Raw genomic sequence first — 27,235 nt, 5'->3', positions numbered from 1 at the left:
TAGGAGGCAAATTTATAAATGGCTTTTGCGCGCGCTGTTTTTTTCGCCCGAGGAGAGAGGAAAGTGGAACTCGTAATCGCATCAATTCACGCCGTATGCGTCTCTTATTTCCCCGCTTAATCGAGCGCGAAGCGGCGCACAACCCTCGCTCTCGGTCGGCGCACTTTAACTTGGAAATTACTTGTCGAGCAGCAGCCCGTTTTATCCGCTCACCCGGAACCTGTTGATTTCTCCGCGCAACTCTCGTTTCCTTTTTCCTTCTTTCCCACGTAAAGTTGCGCGAAATAGCTGAACAGCCCCCCCCCATCCTCCACTAATAAATGCGGACACGCGCGCGTTCGCATTTATCGTTAGCCGCACATATAAATCCATACCAGAAGATAAACATTCGCTAGTTATATCCAAGCGCAGATATGTCCGAATAGCTTGCTTGGGAAAACGCCAAAGCAAATAGACCGTGCAGCTGCTGGCGCAATCACTGACCAAACAGAAATACAAACGGGAAACGCGCCCTCCGTCTCTCCTTCATTTATCACTTCCTTTCGTCGACGTGCCTGCGTTAAAGTGCAGCCACGAAAACAATGCGCGCGAGCAGAGAGGGAAAAAAAGCTCGACTGACAAAGCTTCCGCGCGTCATTTGTATTTCCTGCGCTAGCAAAACTTGAAATATGTCGAACAATGCGTTCGTTTGGTTCCCACTTGACTTACCAGACGAAGCGCTTCCAAATGTTTTTTCCGTTCGCTTGCATTGCACCTCTTTCTATGAGTTTTCCAGCGATTTCTGCTGCGGTCAATACCTGAGACATCTCTTAAATGAGAAATCTAGTGTTCGCGCATGCACAGGTGGATGAATCAACGCTACGCATTCATTTTTCATTTGAATTAACTGTACAAATACCTTCTCAAATACAGGCTTAGCAAAATGTGGTTGATGGTTTTGCGCATTGACAGCTATAAATCTTTCGAACGATCGCTTAACAATGAGGCCAAGCGCATCTAGAGCGATCATTTATCAAGATTCGCAAAAAAATCCGTTGAAGTGAATTTTGCTATTTTGGAACGAAATTGTCAAACTGTCAGCGGCGATTTAATTATTTCCGAGAACGACGAGTTGCTGGCGGACGAAGCAGAGGCGCGCCCGAGATTGGGGTAATTTATCAGGGCAAACAGATTTTCGCAGCTCATTGACGAGATTTTTCCACGTACGGCCTCGAGAATTCTGCGCAAGAGTTCGTGGAAATTAATTGTACTCGCGAAAGGAAGAGTTTATATTCCATTCGAAAATTTGTATTCGTTATAACACATTGGATCGTTATTTTGTCGCTTCTACACTTCTGATATTCAATTACCGAACAGAAATGTCATGAAAGCGAGAGCTGATAAAAAGAGTGAGAGCGAGACTGAAAGAAAGTATAGTAAAGTTCAAGATTCATTCGGGCGGTTTACAGGCGGAACACGCGCGAGAAAAATGATTGAGTCGAGTTTTTCCTATCGCCGCTATACATGTATATACGTACACATACATATCTTTTATCGGCCATTCCTAAGCTTGTTCACTTTGTTCGTCACACAAACAATTGGCGAGATTCCGTCGATAAAACGCGGAAATGTTACTCAAGGTCTTTTATCGCAGATTGAGGAAAGCTGATGACATTGACTGAGTATTAATTGCGGTTTATTTACCAAATATTATCGGAATTAAAAATTTACATTCGAAATTATGAAGTTCCAAATCAGTGAGTTTTTTAAATATCACTATGATTATGCAAAGGAAATTCAATATTTAATGAATACAAATGCGACATTCATTAGAGTTGGGATTCTTTCTTTGAAAAATCAAGGAGTCGTAAAAGTGTTGTTGATCAAAGCTTTATGGCAAGTTAAACGATTTGTAAGTGACCGATATACCGAGTAAATATATTATTTATTATATTTTCGTGACTGACATTTTTATTCCAGTTTCATCATTGAATTTGAGTATCAGGTTAATATTCCCTATTTAATATGCGACGACTCGTTACGTAAGCGCGCGGTCATGCAACGTCGATTGTCATCATCTAAAAATTATAATAGGATGACTTTCAGATATATCTGTCTCTTTGAAAAATACAAAATCGATCGCGTAATGCAGCTACACGCGAAATTAAATGTATCCGTAGAAAAGTTTAAGTAATAATCCCTTTTTGTTGTATCCGAAATTAATCAGGCATTCATGTAGAAAAGTTTAAGTAATAATCCCTTTTTGTTGTATCCGAAATTAATCAGGCATTCATGGCGCGTTTCCTTAGGGGCGACTGGTAGTAGCCGTCGAGATAATTTTTCAAAGCGCGCGAAACGTAACTGCTCGGCTTAAAATTCAAATGGTGTTTTGCTCGAAGAGGCAGAGGGGAAAAAAAGAGAGATTCAGCGGCTTGTTCAGCGATGCGCAAAATTCCATTTCAAGGGGTATCCCATTCGATGATTTAAATGATAAATAAAGCATTATATGGCAAGAAGGAGAGAAAAATTGGATGATCGCTTGGGTATTTCTTCTTGTCCTTTCACTTCGCGTTATCGTTCTTTTTTTCTTGGATCGCGGTATACACTTTTCTTCTCCTTTGTATAATTTTCTCGAGCTGCGTAACTCTAACCCGCCAACAACTAAATGAAACGTTTTGAGCAAGCCTTTACGAATTTATTACATTTTTGCGCTTTTTTCTTTGTTTTTTCAGACTAAAGTTTTACGCGCTTTAACTGTGTTTGCGTCATTATTATTCATGGAATTTTCGTCATATGAAAACGTTGATTATTAAAGAAGATATTATTTTTTTCCCTGCGCTTGAAACAACACTAAACATGGATCGGATGTTTGTCTACGTAAAAAAAGAGACGTAATGAAAAAATACACTACACTGAATAGAGAGAAAGAGAGAGAGAGAGAGAGAGAGAGAAGAGAGAAAGTTAAACTGAATCGTATAAACGAGAATTCGATTTGAAACGTAGTTTTCCTCTTGGGCATATAGAGATCATTTCTTCACATGTACATCGACGCGGGGGCGCTACTTTTTTTCTCTAAATTTTCAAATTCGTTTTTTTTTGCTACTGCTCAATTTTTTCCTCTACAGCTCCCACATGAGGTGTAGCCGAGATAAAATTGGTTTATCTAGCTCGTGAGTGGAATATATTTTTTTTTTGACGGCCAGATCATCGCTCCGTAAATCCCACATGAATTTTTTACAGCCGCGACATGCCAGGACAATATGTCTTTCATCGTCGTCATTGTCGTCGTCGGATGCCACGCGCGAACGAAAAACATGAGCTTTTGTTCGGCGTTTCTCAGTAGATTGTTCATTTTTCACGTTTCACCGATTTCCGATCTCTTTTGTTGCAATACAGACTGCATTCGACATTATTTATATTTGTTGTTTCTTCTGCTTCTACACACCGTCGTCGGAGGAATTTTGTTGCACTTTGTTCATCGCATGTCCTTTCGTGATTTACTCTTCTCACTCTGAGGTATAATCTATTAATTGATCTTTTAAATTGCGAATGCGTCAAGTGCCATAAGTTGTATCGAAAGTTAATGCTTTACAATGAAAAAAGAAAAAATATATTGTTGAAAGATTTCTCGCTAAGGAATAAATATTTACTCAACTCTCTTTTCAATGGTAGGTACTTTATACTACGTCATTCATTCGTCGGCGTAAAAAATGCTCGCAAAACTCTGAAGTGCAGCTCGTTTCTGAAAGCTGCGTTCCGTGTGGTGATTTTATGCCAAACCTTTTATATGACTTTACCCAAAATCATATCCAGTCTAAAAGAGCAAACTTTGTTCTTCAAAGATATATTTTCCGTATCAGTTTTTTCAAAGCAAGTTCTCGCGGAGGATAATTACAGATGCGCGCTGCGATTTCTAATCTAATCGATGTAGGATGTAACGAGTAAATAATAACGCGAAATACAATAGTGTGCAGGCTTTTATTCGAATTGATTGACGTATGTAGGTCTTATGTACACACACTTTATACTTTATATACGTGAAGGGTATGGTCGTGGAGCGACAATGACAGCTTTCTCTCTCTCTTTCTCTCTCTCTCTCTCTCTCTCTCTCTCTGTCTCTGTCTCTGTCTCTCTCTCTCTCTCTCTCTCTCTCTCTCTCTCTCTCTCTAACCTCGAAAAAGATCAACTCTACTGCTATCAGCGTCTATTACATCTTTATGTACACGTTTAAGCACAAAGTTTCCATTGATTAGGTTGCGTGCTATTAACATTCGACTAATTTAACAGGATAGATCTTATTGATTCTTTTTCTTTCTCTTGTCGCCATGTGCTTGCTGCTTGTAATCTTCATCTTACATATATAAGAAGTAGCGATTCAATAACATGAAACGATGCCACTTTGATTAGACGAATCGATTTAAAGAAGTTTATTAAGTGAGTTGATTATAGAATATATAATTAAATCCAAACCTCAATTAAAAGTGTAACCCGTATAGTAAAAATAAAATAAAAATACAACAATTGGTAATAAAGGATGTAACGTGGAAAATAGTGTTGTTTTTTAATTTATTGAATCTAATAAGGCTGGAAAATACAGCAAAATGTTGTCACGTCAGATGAATGAGTTATATTTTTATTTCTAATTATCACAATCAATTTAATAAATGTGATTCTTTATCTTGATGTTTTCGCATCATTGAAAATCACAAAAGTAATTGTCGAAGTAATAAAAACCTGTGAGCATTAAGGTTTGCGGGTCAATCGATTGGAAAAAAGAAAAAGAAAGAAAAAAAAGAAAAAGTCGTACTACCTCGCCAAGGGACCACCGACGGCGGAGATTCGCTCTCGTGGTGCGTCTCCGCGTGTCGCTTGAGAGATCTCTATCTCTTTTTCTACTCCTCTCTCAGTCGACACATACCTACGTGTGGCGGCTGGTGTGTACGATACTTTCTCGGCAGCCACGTGTTTTTCTTTTCAATCGGGGAAATTGCCTCTTCGAGGCTTGGTTTCACCAGCAAATCACTCTCCTAGGGTGTGTGTGTGTGCGCGCGCGCGCTCAACTCTCCACTCAATGTTTACTCGCAGCCTTGCTCTTTTTTATGCTGCGATGATTCGATTTTAGTTTACTTTTTTGTTCTTGGTATAGTTTATTTTTTTTCAACTTGAATTGAATTGCTTTTTTTGTTCATTTTCCGTATATTTTTCTATAAAACGATGGTTCACGGTATGTTTTTTATGGTAGAGAATTCAGTGGAGGGCAATAGAAAATTCTACTTTGCAAAAAAAAATAAAAACAAAAATGCATCGTAAAAACCAAACAGTAGTGGTAAGTTTAAAAGGAGAATATCACAAATGATATTATTTCCGAGGCAGACATGTTACAGTCGTTAAAAGTGTACGCGAGTCGAGAATTAGAACAGCGTTGAAAACAGAAAGAATGAAATTTGCATTGAAAAGGTTCAATTAAAAAATCTAACATCTCCAAACGCGTTTGCATTTTAATGTTGGCGTCTAGAGCGGAGAAGAGGGAAGGTGTACAACGATTGCAAACTGCGAACAATTAAAGAAATTTGCGAAAATAAGAAGGCAAAACTAGTAGGGGTAAGCCAATAGTGAAAGAACGCTGGTCGACATATGTTTTAAGCATAAACAAACGCAACCCATCAAGCTCACACTGTGGCATGAAAATAATACGTAACGCCAGAAAAAATGACAAGTAATGGAGAGCAAAACAAGAGAGTAATTTCGATGCCGCGAATCGTTCAAATCAAAGTCTACGCGATGCATTACAATAAATGTATAGGATAGATTATTATTCATTGAATTACTAATTCATCTGATTAGTATTATTGTTATAATGCCGAGACTAATCATATTTTATCGAAAGCGCGCTTTAGAGAGAGAGAGAGAGAGAAATCAATCGACGAGAAAGCCTTGCCCTAGAAAATTCAATCTATTTAAGCGACATTCTCGCTTTTGCCAAGCGCGCATTCGCGCGTCTTTGAAGTTTCATACGTCGCGTATTTGTGTGCACAACAAACCCACACACATATATAAAGTTGACTGTTCTTTTTTATACTATTGTGTTTATGTATACCTTGGATTAATGCATGTTTTCATGCTACGCCCATCTATGGTGGGATTGTTATTTCTATTGAGATAATTTCTAATGGTCGATAAAATATTGTGTTCGGATACACGGATAGTGTTGAATGAATCTATATCTTATGGTAACTTTGTCATTACGTTCTTAGTGAATAAGCCGAGGGTCCCTTTCCCTACTTTAATGGAATAATTTATTGTGGAATGAATAATAAGTGACATCAGACTAGGCTTCTTGGCTGGTAACCTGTATAAACCGCTTAATTTATAAACCAGCTTAAATAGGCTGACGATTTCATTTCGCATAAAGCTTTAGCAACATTGAAATATTTTACTAAATTAGCGAACAGGGGCTGATAATCTCTGCTTGCTGTTTTTCATCCTCCGCAATAACTTATTTGAGCTATTTTTAATATTCACGATCAACTTACGCGGTATTATAACTCTGAGCTGAATGCTGATTGGATGAAAAATTTCTTTTTAAGAAAATCAATCGAGCCTGCGCTTGAGAAAGCAATTTTCGTCAATGAATACCTCTATTCCTTTTGTGTTTTTTGTTCGGACGTAAAATTTCTTCGGCAATCACTGTTTTTTGTTGACGGTTTCAACTCATCCTTTTTTGAAAAAAGCACTGTGTCGAAGTTGTTTTGTAGCTGTCGCGTTGCAGTTTGATGCTTTGGCTGCTGCTAGATGAAAAAAATAGAGGGAAATTCTTTTTTGCACGGACTCTATTATTTTCCGCGGCTCGTATTTGTTTGAATTTATTGCTCGAGAAAAAAAAATGACATTTTACTATGAAATGTGGAAAATAGTATTGTCGTTTGAATAAGTTTCGGAAACAGAGAGGAAATGAAATGTTATTGTGCTTAGGATATATAATTTGCAAATATACATGAAAATCGCACTTTATATTTTCTATTTTTCAAAGTTCGCCCAACGCGCATCAAAAACTTTCCGTAGAAAAGCACTTCACGAATAAAAGCATGATTTTAAGAGATCTTGAGAGATCCAGAGAAATAAAAAAATATCAAATTCAGTGAATATGTTCTGCGTTTCTAAGATTCTAGCCACAACAACCGTGTCGAAGATGAGAAAAATGAAAGTCACAACAGTGCAGTCGAATAAAAGCCATCTTATCATTCATTCGGCAGGTTGGTATTATTTACGCAATGCTCGCGCGTGCAACACTTTATAATATACGAACGGGGTCGTTGCGTGTGTATACCTGATCGATAAAGCGTAAGTGCTATTGTGCATTCACTCTTGTTCTCTCTCTTCAATTGCTTCACGTATAAAGTCGCGTTAATTAGTTCCTGCTATACGATTATTTCTTTTTAAATATCACGTGGATTATATCGCTTATGATTTTCGAAACGAAGCTCAGCGTAATTCTATATACAGGCAGCCTTTAGTTTACGCTAATTTATGAGACTTTACGCGTTGGTCTTCATAGCTATTATGCTGCAATTTCATTTGCCCCTTTTTTTACGAAGGATACGTCTAAATAAACTGCTTTTCTTTAAGTATGAGAAAATTAACTGCTCAACCCGTGACGTCATGAAATATCCATTTTATGCACGAGAAATTCAAGTGGAATAAACAATTTATTGGTATTCTTTCGAAAACATTGCGCTCACGTGGAATGGTATATTCAAATACAGTAGCAGAAGTATAAAGTAGAAGGAAACGTCCCGTGCATTCATTACGTTGAGTCCATTCCAATCTGACAACTTTAATTTTCTCTCGCCTGAAACTTTTTATTATTTCAATTTAAAATCAGTTTAACGTGATGTCGGCAATGTGACAGTCTGATATAGCTTCGTACACTACAAAATAAGGTCTTAAATTAAGTGGGTTTATTCTTCAAACAAGTCTGCCACGAGTTTAGCAACGCGATTTTTTTCAACAAAGGAGCTGCAGGAATTGTATAAGAATGAATACGTTGTATTACATATGTCAAGAACAGATCGGTACAAAAAGACTGGCGCTCATATTTATAAACAATTACGAGAAATATTAAAAAGGAAAGGTTGTTGAATTTGTTGTACACTTGAAATAAAAACTTTTTTGTAATATAGAGTAATTTGAAATAGCGTGCCACTTGAAAAAAAAATAAAATTTTGTAAGAATACCAGAATACTGTTTGTCCTCGTGACTTGCAAATACACCGACTTGCAACGATATGTATAAAACATTTTTCGAAAATTCATTCAATTGCCGCGATTACAAGTAATCCGAGAGATGTAGTTTTATTTGTAGCTCTTTTTATTGACCCCTTGGACACACATAAGTTACGTCGCATAACTGTGGTTGGATATACCGACAAGTCCGTCGGTGCTATCTGCTACGCTTTTATACGCCGCAACCACACTAAGCCACATTCATGTTCTCATCTATGCGGTTTTTTCTTTTTGAAACATATTGTTTGCTCTCGATAAATTGTCTTCTAAATAAAACAATTATCGACAAAGGCGAAATGGACAGCGAAAGAAAAAAAATCGAAATGAATATACAGAGAAGAAAGTAAATAAAGAACGGAGGCACCATATCGCATGATTCATTACGACACTATAGACGAACCGTTTTTAAGAATCTATCGACTTTGGTCAAACGGAAAGAGAAAAAACGGCGACTTTTTTTACTCCTACTATTTTCATCTAATCGGCTATAAATCGTTTTTTAGAATTTCCGGAAGAGTCTCTCTTATTCCATCGCAACAGACATCGTTTCCTTTCTTACTCTCTAATTCTCGTATTCATTAACGAAGCTCTCGAGAGGGCACGCGACTCAATAAGTTTTTCATTAATAACCTCTTATTTTTTCTGTCTTATTTGTCTCTCGCGCAAAAGAGTTTTCTTTCACTTTAGATGCATTCGCTCAATGTGGCTCGCCGCCTGATTTACCGACTTACTCCACTGGGAAAGTGAAAAACAGAGTCGTCCGCCTCTTCTCGTGAGATAATAAAAGTGACGTGGGAGGCGCAGTTAAAGTTTTTCTTTCGAGTAGTAGAGTCCTGCGAGATTGCCAAGTTTGCCGTGCGCATTATTTTTTCAATTGTCAAATCGACTTTTCGGTTGCCATGCGCATCGCTCACCCTCGCGAAAATAATGGACGCTCGATGTTCTCTCGATGTATTTTCAAGATCGACCCTTTGATCTTTTTTTTCTAATAATTGAACGGCTTAGAGCTTTCAGTGCGATTTTCAACTCGACTGGACTCGACGACGCTTTTTCAACTGTGTCACGCGCAAGGATGACAGCTGCCTCTGTCTCTCGCGATGCTTAGCATAGTTTGCAAACAACAGCGATGCGTTTTCTCTTGGCGTGTGAAAAACTTTGTGGACAGCAGGGCGTGAGAGATGATTTACCGCCACAGCCACAAAGAAAAATTGCTAACTTAGAAAAACACATTCGTCGCGTGTCTTTCGGAGCTTGCTGAACTTATCGACGCGCGTTTTTCTCCGCTACGTTATAAGAAACTATCGTAGGCGATGAGCAACCGCAATATAGAAAACGGAAGTGAACAGAGCTGCTGAGACTATTTTCAGCCAAACTGATCTACGCGGCAGAGGAAGGACATAAAGCCCACGGGTGACCTTACGTCGCTTGGCGCTCGACGAAAGCGAGAAAAACGACGCTTGCGCCTGCGTAGACGAGTTTTCATCTTGCCTGGCTAAGGTGATCGTACGTCGCGCAATACACGGGGGACACGTTTTTGGCGGCGCTTCACTTTGATCGCCAAAGATGACATTTTCTTTATTTTTTTCTGGGGATTGGTGAAATTGCAGCCAGGAGATTTTCTCAGTTCACTTGCGTGTACGCACGTATATACGAACGAAATTCCCTTTGTACAGCCTCTCAAATCCCCCATACCTCTCTTCTTTTTCATCCCGGAGAAATGTCTAACTGCCGCTGCGAGGCTTATTTGCTTCTCTTTCGCTCGCCGTGGGGAAAAGAAATCGAATCGTATCTGCATATCACGAATCCACTCTCTTTCCTCGCTCGCACACAGCCATTCTTCGTTTGTTTTTACGGGGTTTACAAGATTAACGAGCGAGTTAACTCGAGTTCCAGTAGCGAGAGAGAGAGAAGGAGGGAAAAAAACGAATGCCACTCGACTAACTAATCTCATCTCGCGGAGAATGGTCATTGGCTATTTAACTTACTTTCTAGAATGAAAACAAAGATCTGCCCGACGACTGCTTCTTAGTTTGCGCTTACCATCGGGGAGCACGTCATCACTGTGTTCCCTTGGATTCCCTCACACCCGATGTCATTGGCATTTCAAGCTGATCGTTACTCTTATTTTTTCATCCTTTGTTTCAAAACATTTTTCGACGGTTTTTTTATTCAACTGCAAATGACGAACAATTTACGTGGAAAATTTTTTAAAACCGAAAGAAAAACCAGAGTTAACGAATGAAAAACAGCGTAACATCAACTGGAAAAGGGATTGCCTCACTCGCACACATATATAACATATTTATCCACTATACACTCTCATCGCACGTTATATTGAAAAAGTAATAATATCGCGCACGCGAGGAATTTTTTTTTTTTGTTCACGAAGAAACAAAAAAAGAACGATAGGGACACTTGTTTTTTGTGCGGCACGGCTCAGCAGCAACAACAGCAGCAAACGTTACGTCGGGCGGGCTGATGCTAGACGTGAGTAACCTGGGTGACTGTGTGATTGGTCGCCATATTGCCGTTGTTGTTCTCCGCGTGCTGAGGTACTGGTACCCAATGACCAAACAATTTCCACTGGCAGAACAATTGATTGAACGTCTGGCGAAATTGGCGCGACATCGCGCAGTACAGGATGAAATTTATTGCCGAGTTTATGAGCGCCAAGATGTCCATTAGTTCACCTGCAACACACACAGTCGGAAAGGCGATGTTATTGAATTTGGATATTTTTAATGTTATATACGGTGTAGATAAAGTAACGAAGTTGAAATTAATTAGCTACGGTTCTGCTATTTCATAAAGGACAAGTGTTATATATTCGGTCTCGTTATCACGAAGTTGATATGTCCTAATGTTTCTCAATGAGTGCAACTTTCTGATTTCCCCAGAGTGCAACGCAAAAGTTTTGCATCTTCGCGACAATAATAAATGCATTGATAAATAAAATCCACTACCTGTAGATAACTTGCAATTATTACCCTGTACTGCGCAGTTTTCTAAGAGGTTCACGTTAAAAATTACAGGTATGTCAGTTGATGTAAAACAATTTGAGCTTAATCAAAGGCAATAAGCAGACTTACGGGAAAGGTCGCGGTGTAACTGGAAAAAGAAGTTTGGAAGCGAGAGACATACTCAATATGCGCTGACCTGGATAATGAGCTTCGAATGTTCTCTCTCGCACTCGAACTTTTAGTGTACGGTAAGGACACCTCAACCTTCAAACTGATTGTGGATTGCGCGAATTGGCTTGAAATTTGCGTCTACGAGAAATCGCTCGCTCTCGAACTTTGCGAATTCAAATATACCTTTCCTTCGACATTTACATAGATACATACGGTTCGTAGCTAATATAATTAACGTTTTACTTCACCGCGCGTTATTATTACGTTTTTGTTTTGCTATTGTAGGAATTTTCTTTCAAAAATCTTCCTTTTAATTGCAGGATTGGATTTACGAACATCCCTAGTTATTCTTGATGAATGATGGATATTAATAACAAGATACGATTTCATTGAATATAATTAATAATCCCTTTGCTATAAATAATCCCATAATATATAAACAATCCCAGTAGCAATGTAATGAGAGCCGAAGTACTCGAGCAATGGAAATCGATGCGTATACGCATTGCAGGCACGACATGTACTATTGAAATGATGGATCACAATACTATAGAATTTGCGTAGTATTGCGTAAGCATATTGAATTCAATTTCATCCTAAAATATTCGGTAATATTGAAACTAGTAAAATGAATCAATCCTGGCTTTTGTATAAATACGAAGTAAGGGCAGCGCCCCATCCGAATAACTTTATTTTGATGGCTTGTATTTTATAATTTAGTAGATAAGCGTTTTCATTTTAATTGGCATTTTGATTATCGTTTTCATTTTAATCCAATGTGCCGATTAAATATTACGGCTCCCTTATTGGAATATCGATTCCTTTTTTCACAAAACTGACATCTCAAACCGATGATGCAACCATTTGATAAATTAGCAATGGAAAATAGTTGTTTTGGATAATGATTAATAAACAAGGCAGAGCAACGAAAAAGTGATCAAAAGGAACAGTGTATGCAACCAATAAACATGCTTTTTTTGTATGCACGCTTCTATTTTCTCCAAGTCTACTTATTACGACTATTATATAAAAAATTCCGAGAGCGTTCAATATCGTTCGCGAGAAAATCAGTTCTCACTGACGAGCCGCATGCGTCCGAATGATTGTTCCCTAGCCTCCGTGACCGATATACGTGTCTGTATGTGTGTATGTGTGTGTGTGCGTGTGTGTGTGTGACAAAAGGATTTTGAATTCTTTGAATCTCGAGGTGTCGATCAAATTTGATCGAAGATTTTGTGAAAGAGTACGAGTGATCGAGCTACTATCTAAAGCTGAATCGATACATGCGAAAACCAGAGGATAGAAAGAAATTGTTTCCGATCTTATTATCGAGGTAACAGATGCTCGAGGGTTGAAAAGTTTTACGAGCAGGAAACTTAGGTCAGCCGCGAGAAGTAGAAAATACGAGAACCAAGCAGGACAGCAGCTGTCAATGATCACCACCATTCCTGGCAATGTCGAAACATGCTACGCGCCCTATGGTTTTTACGCGAGAGAGGAAAACACCGGAAAAGAACGAGAGGAAAATATCGAGAAATCGACTCGCTCGATCAGTGCAATCGCTCAGGATGTTTTTAGAGTTCAACAAGGTAAATTTGTTCTTAGTCTTGGACTCTTGAGACACTATAATTGTACAGTTTTTTGCAGCAGCTTATAAAATTCTATAACGTCACGAATTAGCTCGAGTTATATTTCGATTTAGTTCCCTTTTTTCAGTTTGAAATCATTTGATACTTTCATGAATTTATGTATACTTGTGAATTTGTGAATAAACGCCAAAGTATACTTGAAAGTCTTTCTGAAAATTTGTTAATCCGAGCAATAGTAGAGAAAATGCCGAAGTCGCTGGGTGAAATCTCAACGCAGAAAAAGAACAGCATCACAGTGCATAATTAACGTATAAGCTGTTCGTTAGCTATACTAGCCAAATAGATTCGTTTGCTCGTGGCAGGGATTAGCGGACGCTTTGAAAGCCATCATAGTCCTTTGGATGCTGGCGGTTTCGCTTCATTAGCGCGCCAGATCATCCAACAGTCTTCTCTCGCCCTCTCTTTTCACGATGACGCTGCATGCGATCGCGCACTTTGAACGCCCTTTTGATTTATAATCCTCGTAATGGCGTAAAACGATGCGATGGTCAGCCTATTTTTCCCTCGTAGCCCGCTCGATCATTGGCTGCATCTCCAGACGATTAACCTTCCTGACAGATATGCCATTTTGCGCGGCCTTTGTTCATTTATTGTTTGCTCAGCTATGAAGCTATTTAAAGGATATATCTGTAATTTCATCGACTATATATAATAGATAGCGGAGGTTTACGTAAGGAAGGCTATTCTCGTAGAGATTATTTGTACGTTTGATTTTAAGAGGAGTCAATATGAAAAATATATTCACAAAGCCATTTCGTTTTATACAGACCGCAAAAGTAATTTAATGAAAATGACGAGTACGAACAGAGCCTCTTTTCCATTCAAATAGTAGTCATTCAGAAACTGTAGGACGCTGCAATTACAAAGAATCACCCTAAAGCTCGGAGGTGGAATAATATGTCAAAGACCGGACATGTTTCTGTTTGGACCCCGAAAGCGAACATTTCCCTCTCATCTTCACTCTGTTAAAGGAATACGTTCCCAAGCACAGAGAAGCAAGAGAGAGCAAGCGAGTAATTACGTCGTGAATGTTCATCTAAATACCACCGTAGAGTCCAATAAATCAAATGAAAACTCACAACCGCCTGAAGTATTGAAGTTTTCGCGGCATACCTCGGCGCGCTCGCCGTTTAATTTTTCTTGATTTCTATCGAAAATCAGCCTAAAGAATTCCTTGACGAAAGCTAAATAAAATTGAGAGCAGAGTAAATTAGATTTTTGCGTTTTTATCGGACTAGGAAATTTAACTTATCGAGATATAACAATGAAGGAAAAAGGGAAATCGAAAACCGATGGATAATCTACATGAGTAATGCATATCAATTGGAAAGATGGAATTACTCTGGGATGATTAATTGAAATTTGCAGTTAAATATTAATGTAGATCCTTCAAAATACGATCGTTACCCTGAACTATATATTACCTTATGAACTATATGTTTCCGAAGTTCAAGCAATATAAAGACTCGATTGTGCAAGTATGGAATATTGTACTCAACGGCTAACGTTTGCTTTTTATACGCGTGTACATGTGTGTGCATATCGAATCAGTATGGTTTCCTTGATGCATCTCAATACGTTTTCACAGCAAACGCACCTCACAAAGTTCATTACCATTTCGAATTTTTATTATTCTACCTGCTAAGGAAACATTTCTAACGAAAATGATCATCGAATTGAGGCTGAAGTAAATTCCAATCGTGAAAAGCGTACATTTTTAAACTTCCATTGTTAGCTTTCAACGAGAAGCTGTAAACTCGTGTCTTTTATCAAATACGTTCATAAAGTGAACTCGGAAGGAAATTAAGAGCCATATTAAGCTTGGAGAATAATAGGCAGAGCTCATTCAGCTTTTACTTTCCCGCAAACTACGGCCTTTTTTTATAATTTTCGCCACTTGTCTTCGCGACGCGACGACGACGACGACGACTCGTTCATTCCACCACAGTAGATGACGTTAATTATGAGCTTGCTTCAAGCGCCATCCATTAAGCTTACTTTTTCTGCTTCTCATTCCACTTTTAGTCTTGTGTGGAGACATATAATATTAGGCTAGGAATTTGCCAATTTTGTCGCGGTAGATGCAAAACTTTTTTCTCTTTCTTTTTTCTGTCTTAGTCAAGTGGATGCGGATTTTTTTCAGACTAATGAGAACGAAGCGTAAAATAAAGTCAAATTAGCGAGGGAGATGGCACGTTTTTCTCAGGTTAAAATGAGTCTGTTTATAACTTATACTTTATTTCGAATCTTGATTTTAGTTTTTACTTTTTTTCTACGTTGTTTATTTTTACTTGTTTTCTACTTTTATTACCTTAACGGCTGTATGAACGTTATCAGTAAATTAAAACGAAAAAATACATGTTTTATATATTCATATGTGTGCTGTACGTTCTCTCGGTACACCATCAAATTTTAACAAAGTCTACTCTTTCTAATCGGTTCAGCCATCCCAAAAATATGCGCGAGCGTAGGTAAAACAAAAGAAGACAAATACATAACTTGCCGGTGTTTTAAAAAATTAATCCGGGAAGCTACGGCAAAGTGAGTCGGGCTAGCGAAAGATCTCACACTGACAATGCCTTCCAAAGCTATTAAGCCGCAGCGACCTGGAATTTGACGGGGGATAGTCTGTTGATTGACCGTTCAGCGTACTGCAAACACACCAGATGCATAATTATAATTTGCATGGAAGATGATGCAATATTCATGAAGACGTGCGCGCAAACTCTCTCTCTCTCTATCGTGAAGTATATATATTTTATGAACCGAAATAAAATTTGCTTTTCTCTTCGTACATACGTATATATGTGCGCGAAGTCATTAAGCGCACTGTGCGCTACTGAGCGTAATCGAATAACAAAACCTACGCGTTGAATTATTTATACTTTTGCAAAATAAGGTACGCTAAGTTCTTGTATTGTTTGCCTTTCTTTGCGGCCTAATCTGAATACGTTTTTGATTTACTTTAATAGTACTGAATTAAGATGAACCGAAGAGAGAGAGTGAAACCGAGAGCAATGGGTGAATCACTTTTTCTGTTACTTCGCTTCCGAGATCGCCGCGACGAAGCGTGTGCTGCGGTGGGATCACCATTGGCATCAGGACAATGGGCGACGGTGCACTCGCCGGTATTCGCTAGTCGCCCCAGTATCGGTACGTTGCGGTCGTGCATTAGTGCGGATCGTCCGTACCAAGTGATGCGCACAGTGCGTCTACAGTCTACTACCCGTTTGTCATTTTAGAGCGTCAATAAATATTAGATTTACTTGGATATTTGCGATAAATATCGAGGGTTGTTCCGTAACCCAACAAAATAATCTTCACGGCTAGCGCGTATTCGTGCACTCTAAGCCTACCCTCCTTTAAATAATTAGTTGACATTGAGCCTGAATACATTTGAACTGGCAACGCTTTCAAATCTGGCTTTTGCTGTTACATATTGCTGTTTCAGTGATTTATTAGACGGCATTAGTCTGAAATTTATATCGTATTTCTAAGTTACCGCACGAAACATTTTTGAGGGAATATCAAAAGGATTATATTATTAAAAATTGTTTGATTTTGGAATGAGTTTGATTGATGCACACAGAGAAATTCACAAGTAGACTCTCAGACGAAAATAAAAATGCAGTCTTAAAGTTCTACAGTACGCACTTAGGCAAGTTTCGCAAAGGATAATCATGCCGCGAATATTCAGGCATTCACAACCGCGATTATATAAATATTCTCAGCGCAATTTCATTTGAGTGTTGAGTTGAGAGCGTGTCTCGAAAAAGGCTTTGCCGCGCAGCAGCAGCAGCAGCAACGAGTGCAACTAGTACGCGCCGGCGTGTTTACGCAATCTCCTCTAAGCCGCATTCGTTCAGCTCTCTTTCCGAGCTTGCAAATGCACATTCTCTGTTTTTCTCTACTGGCTTATGTAGCTTCGAGCCATTAAGCGCTCCCGATTTTAGTTTAACACGTAATAAAACGCTTGTTTGGGACATTACAGACTCGAATCCGTTACGAGATATGCCTTTACGTATCTCGAGGTGCCTTTGCACCCTGTGAGACTCGAGAGTTTGTGCTCGAATGTTGTGCCGTACATGAGGATTTTGTACGCGATGCGTTTTGAGGTCGCTTATCATCTCGTCCATTAGCCGCGACGTATTTTTACGAGAATATTTTTACGCGACACATCGTGAGCTTCTCGTGTCTCATTACATAAAAAGCTTTCGACGTACGCGAGAGAACTTTTATTCATTTTCTTTTCATGGTCAGAGTATGCGTCACGCATTTCTCGGCATTTCATTCTAATTATACATTTCTTGGAATTATTGCAAAGCCATTTCATGGGCAAATCAAAGAGTAAACTTGACAGACATGCATTGGAGCACCGATGCGACAAATCCGACGGTACATGTCAAACAATTGCAGCAATCTTTCCTACGCAAAGTGAACATTTGAAGGTAATATATTTCAATAATGAATCTCGTAGCAGGCGAAACCGTAATAACTTAACAGCAAGCTCGGACCAGCGCTGCGCAGCAGCTTGAAACTATACGCGGTCGAGCTGCGCGTCCAGTCGTGAAACTTGTATTTCGCGTCGCCTCCATTAGCGAATCGCTTAATCGCCCGCTAACTGCAGCCCAAAATTAACTGCTAGCCTTGCATCGCAACTTCACTCACGCGTGTACGTATTCCAAACCTCGTTTCCATTTTCCGTCTACCGCGACTATGACTCGAGTCTAGTGAAGAATTAGTCGTGTTTTTCCTTTTCTTAGCCAAAAGTCTAGTAACATAAATTATAACGCCGTCGTTCTCTCACGATGAATATAGGAAAGAGATGGTTTGATACTTGCGACTCGCTACTGCACCACGGTTTGCCATGGAATTTCACGGCTGTGTCGTAGCGACGAGATCGCGAGTCAAGTAAATTCGCATTCGATAACGATTGCGCAACGCGGTAGATCCTTAATTTGCATGAGCCATTCAACAAAAGATCGGCCGTGTGCCGTCGGTCAATTGCACGTAAGCACCGTACGATGCACGATTATTCAAATTAGTTAGCACGAATGAACGAAGCGCGCATCGATTCGATTACATCTTTACAAAGGGATAGAGAGAGAAATCCGCAAATACGTATTATCCATGCGCTTACAACCGCAGTGAATAATAATTAATATTTCATTGGTGCGCCCGACAGGGAAAGTTCATTACAACTTACCGCGGCCACACAGTCGCTCAGTAATAATGTTGTATTGTTGCGGCAGCAGCTAATTTCGAGAGGATTTTTTGGTAACTCCAGCATGGTATTCGACAACATCGTTGCGACTGCGTTGAACCAAACGTGCTGTAATTTCCCTAACCGGGCTTTTAGGATGATTTCTGGGCTTACTTTCCTGTCCATTGCTCGATGCCGCTGTTCTAGCAAAAAGTCTCGCTCAACTTTTGCGAGAGCATCGACAATCCAGGACCGAAATGAGCTTGAAAGCGTCGCAGTTGTTGAAGCAGCTGGCGAACCGAACGCGCGGATGCGCGAGCACGCGGCGCCACGTTCACTAGGCGAGAACGCACGCTCGCGTTAAATTATGTTTATACGAGTATACACGGGCTGAAATAGCTAAATAACGCTTAGCGTAGCACTAGACACTACGACGTACGCGCGTGGTACAAAGGCTAACTCGCGAGCTCGCTGGGACGTCGTAGCTCTCATCATGAAAATGAACCTCCCAAAATGCACGTATCTGACTACGAGGTAACGAGTCAATGCTAAGGACACTTTCCATGCAGCATACTACATCGTGCCTTCCGGAAACCACCTGGAAAGCATATGAACTTTTGCAACTCGAGTGATTAAGATTTTCCCCAAATTCTTTTGGTCCTTATTATTGCCTCTCAATAACGATTGCTGTATATCAAAAAGGACTGTCGTTACGGATATTATATTCTCTCATTGTGTACAGAAAATTCTACTCTTTTCCGGAATTTTTTTATTATGACAGAAGTAAGTGAATATATTTCGTTATGTTGAAAGTGGATAGATTCATAATTTCATTTATGAAGTCAATACATTTGTTTATACATCAATTACAAATTTCTGTGACTATAGAAAATTTTAAAAATTTTTCTCACGTGTAAGCTTCATGAAACCTCATAATATTGCTATCCGATCAATGATTGACAGATTAATTTCAGGTACTCCTCTCGACAATTTCGGCTTGATTAATCGTAGTTCAAGATTGAACAATCTTGAAGTCAAATTCAAATAAAAATGCTATTTTTCGTTTTGTACAATTAAAAAATAAATGTATTTTAAAAAAGAGCTACATATTTTACGTAAAATATCCGGACGACTTTTCAATTTCATTTAGAGAAAAACTTGGTACAGCAAGAAACGTATTATTATAATGTCTAAAAATGCTTTTCTGTAAGCTTTTATCTCATTATCATTGCATCGGTGCACAGGAAAATTGACGCACGTAGAATAAAATCAAGCTCAAATCCATTAGTGCAATCTTATTCTTGCGAGTTGAATAATTTGTTTTCCTACTAAAGTTTCACGTGATTTTATGCCATTTTTTAAATGAAGTTGAAGCGTTGTTTACATGCTAAATTATGTTTATACGAAGATAATTACATTAGATTATAGCCGCTACTCTACCACACATTATACATTGGCATTAGAGCGCTGAATAATGAGCTTTTTTGAACCATATCTGTCGGATCGCACAGGAATACATTAATGATAAAGTATAAAAGCTTGGGCAAATTAAAACAAGCCATTACTGAGACGCACTAAAAAGCCAAGATTACAAATTGTAGTAGAGTATTTTATTAGGTTACTCAGAAGAGTATTTCGAATTATTAGCAAGGTTAAAGAATAAATTTTTATCATATCATCTGTTTTCACGAAGACTTTCTGATTATAAAAAGAAACATTAAAAAATCTGAGCGGAACGTAGAGATTAACAAAGAAACAAGCAGTCGGCATGAAACCTGATCAATAGCTGGTCGTCGCTACATCTCACGCAGGACATTGCAGCTTATTCACAAATTCACGTGCGTGTGACATTGTTCCAGCTGCAGCTCGTCGGGGGGGGGGGGGGGGGGTACCCATCGCGCTCTTTGAGCAATCCATTACGTAAGACACGGATTTTTCAGCGACCGTTCCGTGTCTCTCCACGTCTTGCACTACTGCATTATCTAGATTGTCGGCCTACAGCAGCATTCGAGTCATGCGTCTAGTTTTTTCCCCCGTTCGTTGGCTCGCCAAATCCGGAAAATTGATTTCCCTTGTATGCGCACTTTATACATCATACTCGACTTACAGCGTATAATCGATCCTTGTCTCGGGAATTAAAAGCAATAAACGCAAACTTCCAGACACGAAATTATCACGGTCACCATTACGACGATTCATTTCATCTCTTTCTTTCTTTCCTTTCTTTTTTTTTTTAATTTCAGAATGTCCGAAGAAATAAAATCCCGAGTAACACGCGAGCCAGACAATGGAATGAAGAAAGTATATAATGTCTTTTTTGCATGTGAATTCGTACAGGATAAAGAGAATACTATGCGAGAGACGTCTTTTTGAGCCTCGAGCACTTTTTTTCTTATAGTCGCGCGCGCACAAATGCAAATGATAGCTTTACGACTTTAATATACATTGGCGACCTGTCGACGTACGTATCTAAGCTGAATAAAGAACTTGTTTTATGTTCTTATAAATCTGCCATATGAGGGAGAAGTCTATGAAGTTGAATCTTATAAAAATAATATTTTTTTAAAAGATGATTTGAGTAGTATTCATAAGAAAAACGGTTTTTGTACGACTGCCGCCTACAAAATCAATCGAAATTTCAAAAAAGATTATCCGATTCGTAAAATATGTAGGTAATATGGAGATTTAAGTGCGCAGTACGCATAAGAACGCAAAAAACGCAGCCGAGAAGAAAAAAGAAAAAATACTATGTATACACGTATGTACATAGTATTTTTTCCTTTTTTGGTGGGCAGAGGGAGACTGACGATCGTTAAAGTCGATGGCTCAAATATCAGGACGGTGCGGGTGGCAACCAATCATTATACGAGTATAATCCTTTTTTGAATGTTTCCACGGTTGAAATCTTCAAGATGATGATTAATATTCTCATTAAAAATGAACGTAAATCAATATACAGTCATTTACCAACGAGTACCAAGTAAAAGCTATTCTCTTGAAAACAATGAAGGCCGTGATCAACGGAACGTTCGAAATCGCTTGATAACATGAAATTAAACCATAAAAAAAGAAAAGGGAAAGAATCAATCGACAGATAAGCCGTCGCAATTTGAATTGCAAAGTTAATAACAGTCGCGTGAGTAATGTATATAATCGATCATCACGAGACTATAAATTAACCGATCGCTGGTGTCTAATTAAATCTAACGGAGAAACACACAATAAAGACGATTACAGCGCAATCGAGTGACAAAGGAAAATTGGCACACGAATATCGAATTGGCCATTTTGCGCGGATCCCAAGTTTATATCGGACGGGCGGTCGCGTTGCAAAAGAGAAAAAGAACAACTTGACTTTTATAAGATCAGCCGCAAGTTTCTAACTATTCATCGGCGAATGATTAATCTTCGCGTAACGAGGGAGTGAAACGTAATTCTGCCGCGCGTCGTCGGCTGTAACGAGAAAGTAATTTCTAGCTGCAAAGTGCAATGAAAGCTAATCGTTTGGCATTAAACGCGGTGAGCGGCCGAGCAAGCACGCGTAACGATTATATGCGAATCAATGCTGAGGTATTGTGAAACAGGGCGAGTCGATCGGCGAAAAGGCGCACGCCCAAGGGCCGCCCTAATTATCAAATTATCAAGCCTGCTTCTGGTGGCCCTCCTCTCACTGGCGCGCGCGTGGAGAGCAATGATAGACATCGCCCTCTAGCGCCTCCTTCTATTTCAGCAGCTTCGAGATGCTATCTTTTGTTCGTGATGCCTGCAAGCTCGCCCGATTGCTTGCGCTGATAATTTGCTTGCTCTCAAACCCAGCCTCGTGTATGTGGCTTTTGATGGACGAGTAGCTATGGGACCAGGCTCGTTATTAATGAATGTTCTTCTTGATGCCATTTGTCATTCGCAATTATGTCCAACTCCCATTATAACAGATTACATTGGCGTGTGTTTTATTGCTGGATCCAATGCATTTTTCATTCTGACTTGTTCTTCGAAAAATTGTACGAAAACAGAACATTGGATTATTTACTTTGTTACCGTAGAAAGGAAAATCCACATATTCTTATTATTCTTTGATTATTTTATTTGACAATGTACGAGACGCGACACTTTTTTTAAGTTTCATATGTTTTGCCAGTTTATTAATAATTTAGATTTTTTTTGTTGCTGATTCTGTAAGTGATGTTTTCCAAATCGATATAAGAACTGAGACTGCATAACCGCATAACACTGGTATATAATGCACATTTTATTGGAAAAATGACTGTTAACTTGAAATTAAAATTTTTACGTGGACTAGAGAACTCTTTCAACATGCTTGGCGTGCGTTAAATATTTTTATACTGCATCACTGCTTCAAGAATTATATACTTCCTAATTCTCTTAAAAATAAAATTTTCGAAAAGTTAAAAAAATTTTAACCGTATTAATCATAAAGTTTTTTGTCAATATAATTGTTATTTGGATTGTTTTGCCCAATATATGAATGAATCCTATGATATACTCTCGACATTTCAACGTAAAGCTGTCCATGATTGAAAACATTTCTTTCGAGATCTACTCCTACGTGATCAAATATTTGACTTAGAGCTTTGTTAATGTTCATTGAAAATATTAATTCAATTGAAAATCTAATCTGATAGAATAAAATAAGATGTCTAAAATTCTCGCTATCAATTGTAAAATTACAGCTATAAGTCTACATTCGTAAAAGAAATGTGTAAACATATTCATTGTAACACGAAATGGATGAACAAATTTGAAAATCACTTTTAAAGAACAGAGAACATAAATTTCTCCTTTTAACTAAAAACTATTTGCAAACAAACGTCGGAAACACTACCATCTATATGCTATTGTTTTAATTATTGAAATCGGCTTTTTTTATAGTTTTCAATGTAACTATTATCGGAATTGCATAATTTTGTTTCAATAAATAAATTATCTTAAGTAATTATAATAATGTTAATATATAATTTCGATCTACAAAGTAATTTATTTAACTCCAAAACGTCTAATTGGATGAGGCCATTAAAGGCTTCACAATATTTGATAATTGTTTTTTAAGAGACAGGTTCTTATAATATGCAATAATTGAATATGAATTTTTCAGTGAAATACATATGATGATATAGCTCGGCTATACAATAAATGCGAATTTTTTTACAAGAAATATACTCAAAGCGACCATATTGAAGCTCATTTTACGTCCATCATAAAAGAGTGCATCGGAATATTGAGAAATATGGTATGGAGACACGAATATCGATTTGAAATTCTCATAAAAATTAAAGCGAAAAAATTTTATTTGTGGACTAATATCCCGCGAATACGAAACTCATGCCGACAATCACCTTCGGCTAGTATCAGTTTCTCGCTATATGAATAAATGAGAATGCAGTGGTGACCCTTATGATATATTGCAGTGAAATTCGTTTCGACCGAATGATTATATGTTTTTCATCGAAATAAATGTGAACAGCAATCAGTAGTATTTCATCGAGCAAACAGCAAGTAAAAAAATTCGGTCAAATCGATTCGTTAATTAATATGGTTATATTCAAGAAACGAAATAGTCCTGCGGATTCAGTCCAAAAGCTTCTATTCAAAATTCGCACAGCAGCCAACAGTACACGCCCATCCATAATTGAGTCTCGAGGCATTAATTTTGCGCGCACGATAATGTAACAGAAATTATAATTTTATTATTCGCGGCTATAGAACAATTTGTGAACCTTCTAAAGCTTGGGAATACAAGAAAACAAATAGCACATTTGTGCGAGGTGACGATAACGGAAGTAAAGCGAAAAGACCACAACGGGTACCGTGTCACGAGAATTGCCAAACAGAATTTGCCTCAAGCTCGTTTTCCGCGGAAATAATCGCTCCTAAATCAACTGTTAAATTCTATTCGCCACAATGAGGCTTCCGTTATCATCAGGAATTTATTACGAAAGTTCTGCTTCTCTTTTTTCTTATAAAAAAAAAAGATTAATAAAAAAAAAAACACTTCTAGCGTTATTTTTAAGGGTTATTTGGAGAAAAATATCGAAGGTTTTCACCGCTTCTCATATGCAACAGATGCATGGCCGTTAAAGGGGGAAGCAAGAGTAAAATTTACTCGTGCGAGTAAGAAGTAACTCACGCGATGGTTGAGTAAATACGCGAAGAGGATGGGCGCTTTGTACCGAATTTACTGGTTGCTCAGGTTTTTAAAGCTTCAAGTTTGCTGGCGCCAGTTTATATGGGTTATAATTTCTTTCTTCCTTTTCTCCTCTACCAGCCTCCCATAAACAGTTTTTCGTCGCGAAGCTTTTAACGTATTACTACTAACATTGCGGACTACACGAACAGTTTTTATTAAGTTAATCTCGCTACTCAGCTTGTAAAGCTTGACGTTTTATTGCTCTTTGTTGCCGAAATACTTTTCGTGAATTTTCGTGTTGCGCTATATATTCGTCTATAGTTGGGTTGTTACTTTGTTGGGCTTGTAACAAATTTTGCCTTTCGGCAGCTTACGTTGAATAATAAATATTGTATACTCCGACCATGGCGTTGATGTTTGCGTTTGAAAAGTTTGCCCTACGGGTTAAATAATTTGGTATACCATCTAGTATATAGAGTGTTTAATTGGACCGTCTACACACACTTTTAATTCGCGTTTGAAAATATGGAATACTTTGAGAGTAAACAAAATTACGTCGCTAAAATAACAATGCGCGACCAGAGCCTTCTGTATATATATATATATATATATATATATATATATATATATATATATATATATATATATATATATATATATATATTGGAGAGTCCTGCAAGAAAGGAAACATTGGCATGCAAAAACGAGCCTTTGAAAGTTAAACAATCGCCATCGTCTCGAGTTTATAATTCGTGATGAAACGCAGAGAGGAGAGAGCGTGTGCTTCTCTTATATCTTACGCGCAGGCAGCAGATGAGAAAGGGAGCAAGCGTTGCGCTTTCTTGATGGCGTCGCTGCTGGGAGAAGCGTCACACGACCAGAGATAACGCTGCACATACGTGCGATCAAGCGAATTGATATCGACTGTTTGTTTTTGACCACACGGTAAATTCGGCTAAGCTATCGAGAGTTCGCTGATTAGAGAAGTAACGTTACAGTTCTACAAACTCTCGTTCTTGTTGCTCGTGACCTCTTTGACTCAGGCATTGCTCCTATACGACGAATTGCCAATGGCATATCCGATAAATGAAGTAGCAATTAGACATTTGGCTATCGAACATAACTTGAAATCAACTTTTGAAATCAACTCGCACTCGTGCTTCAACGATTCAATAACTTCCCACGCGTATTTTCTTTTTCAAGAGCACTCAGCTTCGACGAGATTGACACGATATATGCGTGAATTATTCGTATATCAGAAGCTTTGATTCGTTATACGCGAGCTTTTCAGCTGAATAGCTAGTCATTCCGCTGGGATCAAAATTATAACGACCCCTTGCGCTTTCCAGGCAAACCACTCGATCAACGTTATATTCAGCTACATAATACCAGACATTTTCGGCTATTCCCTTGCAAATTGGATTCCAGCCGAAAGGCCGTATAAGCACTGCGTAATTACTATTATCTCACCAGTTGGAAAGAAAATAACTGCATTACGCCGCGCGCGGTGTGCCTTAGTTCATTACCTAAGCGAATGTAAACGTTTGTCGAAGCCGTTGAAATTCGTTCAAACATGTATAGATAGCGGCAGCAGAAGCGGGGTACCGGCCGACGTGCAGTAATCAGGGCGCGACAGATAAGCGAGTATATAATTCGCTGTCTTGCAGCACCGTTGCAAACGCTGTTGCGCGCTTGCAATCTCGATTGCAATTTACGAATACGTCGAGATATTCTGGCTCGCACAAGCTAATTTCCAGTTAATCCTAACGCAATGTACCTGAATACCCAAGGGACCTACGGCGTTTCCAGAGAGATCGTTTTGCATCTCGATAGCCAAAAAACAAGAACCGTCCAGACAACGTGCTCGGGTCACTTCACTTCTACCGTTGAATTGATCAGTTCCACGGATTATAAATACAAGGGGCATACCCGTTTGATTATTCTATCAACGTCTTTTCACTACTTTCAGTTTGGCCGAGACGTACCATTGCTCAAACTACATTCAAATGAAATCTGGGCCAAAGCGCTCAAGCCGTCACAAATAGCTAAATAAAGGAAACGAGACTCGTTCATATTTCAATTTTCTCGCCTGAAGCGGCAGCAGCGCGGGTGTCGTCGCAGCGAAAACTCGTAAAGCCCGAGGGCCGGCAAATCTCGTTAAAGTCCAAAATCTCGCCACATTGCGAAGTCGCGCTACAAAGACAGCAATCGTGGCAGAGAACATCTCGCGGGGCCAACAGTACAAGCTGATGCACCTTCGCGTGTTGGTTGTCAATGATACCTTAGAGAGACTCCTATCCTAATAACGTCCATTGATGATTATTTAAGTTTGCTTTGTTTTCTTTTCATAATCGCACTGGATGGCCGTGTTGATTGCTAAACTAGATGAGAGTATTGGATAATATTATACAAGTCAAATAGCTGTTTTTTAGATTTGAGAAATTTGGAATAGTGAATTATAAAAATTTATAATTGAGCGGATGTATTGGGAACACTAACTGCGACAACCGTATTTCAAATTTACGATTCAAAAGTTTAAAATATATTGAATTTTGTAATCTGTGGTGAAATCTTTATCGCTGACAAGCCAAAAAGTCTTTTTACGGCGTCGGATAAATTCACTCCAGAATAAAGTGTCTAGCCAATTGGCCTTTGAAACAATGAAAAGATTAATCGAATCGATTACGACAACACGTTTTAATTTAACGGAAAATGCAACAAAAGGCTTACAAATAATACATATTATACGCAGAGCTTGCAATTCACTTGGCGCTAGTATTTTATTTCCCACTTGGGCGAATATGAATATACATTTGCATAATGCCTGGCGTCGCATACCAAGAGAG

At 38.6% G+C, this 27,235-nt stretch overlaps 1 protein-coding gene across 1 annotated transcript in view; it reads right to left on the bottom strand.

Annotated features, from left to right (window-relative positions):
• Nucleotides 1-10,742: 10,742 nt before the first annotated feature.
• Nucleotides 10,743-27,235, bottom strand: part of LOC131671120 (G-protein coupled receptor dmsr-1-like) — a 29,815-nt gene continuing 13,322 nt past the window's right edge. Inside the window, exon 2 of the mRNA XM_058947322.1 lies at nt 10,743-10,951. Within this exon, the coding sequence (XP_058803305.1) occupies nt 10,743-10,951 (209 nt within the window). The remainder of the gene's footprint in view (nt 10,952-27,235) is intronic.

Source organism: Phymastichus coffea, unplaced genomic scaffold (assembly GCF_024137745.1).
Source record: "Phymastichus coffea isolate CEN01 unplaced genomic scaffold, Cenicafe_Pcof_1.1 PCOF00119, whole genome shotgun sequence".
Lineage (NCBI taxonomy): Eukaryota > Metazoa > Arthropoda > Insecta > Hymenoptera > Eulophidae > Phymastichus > Phymastichus coffea.
The sequence above is the reverse complement of the archived record's forward strand: the minus strand, read 5'-3'. Positions and strand labels throughout refer to the sequence as shown.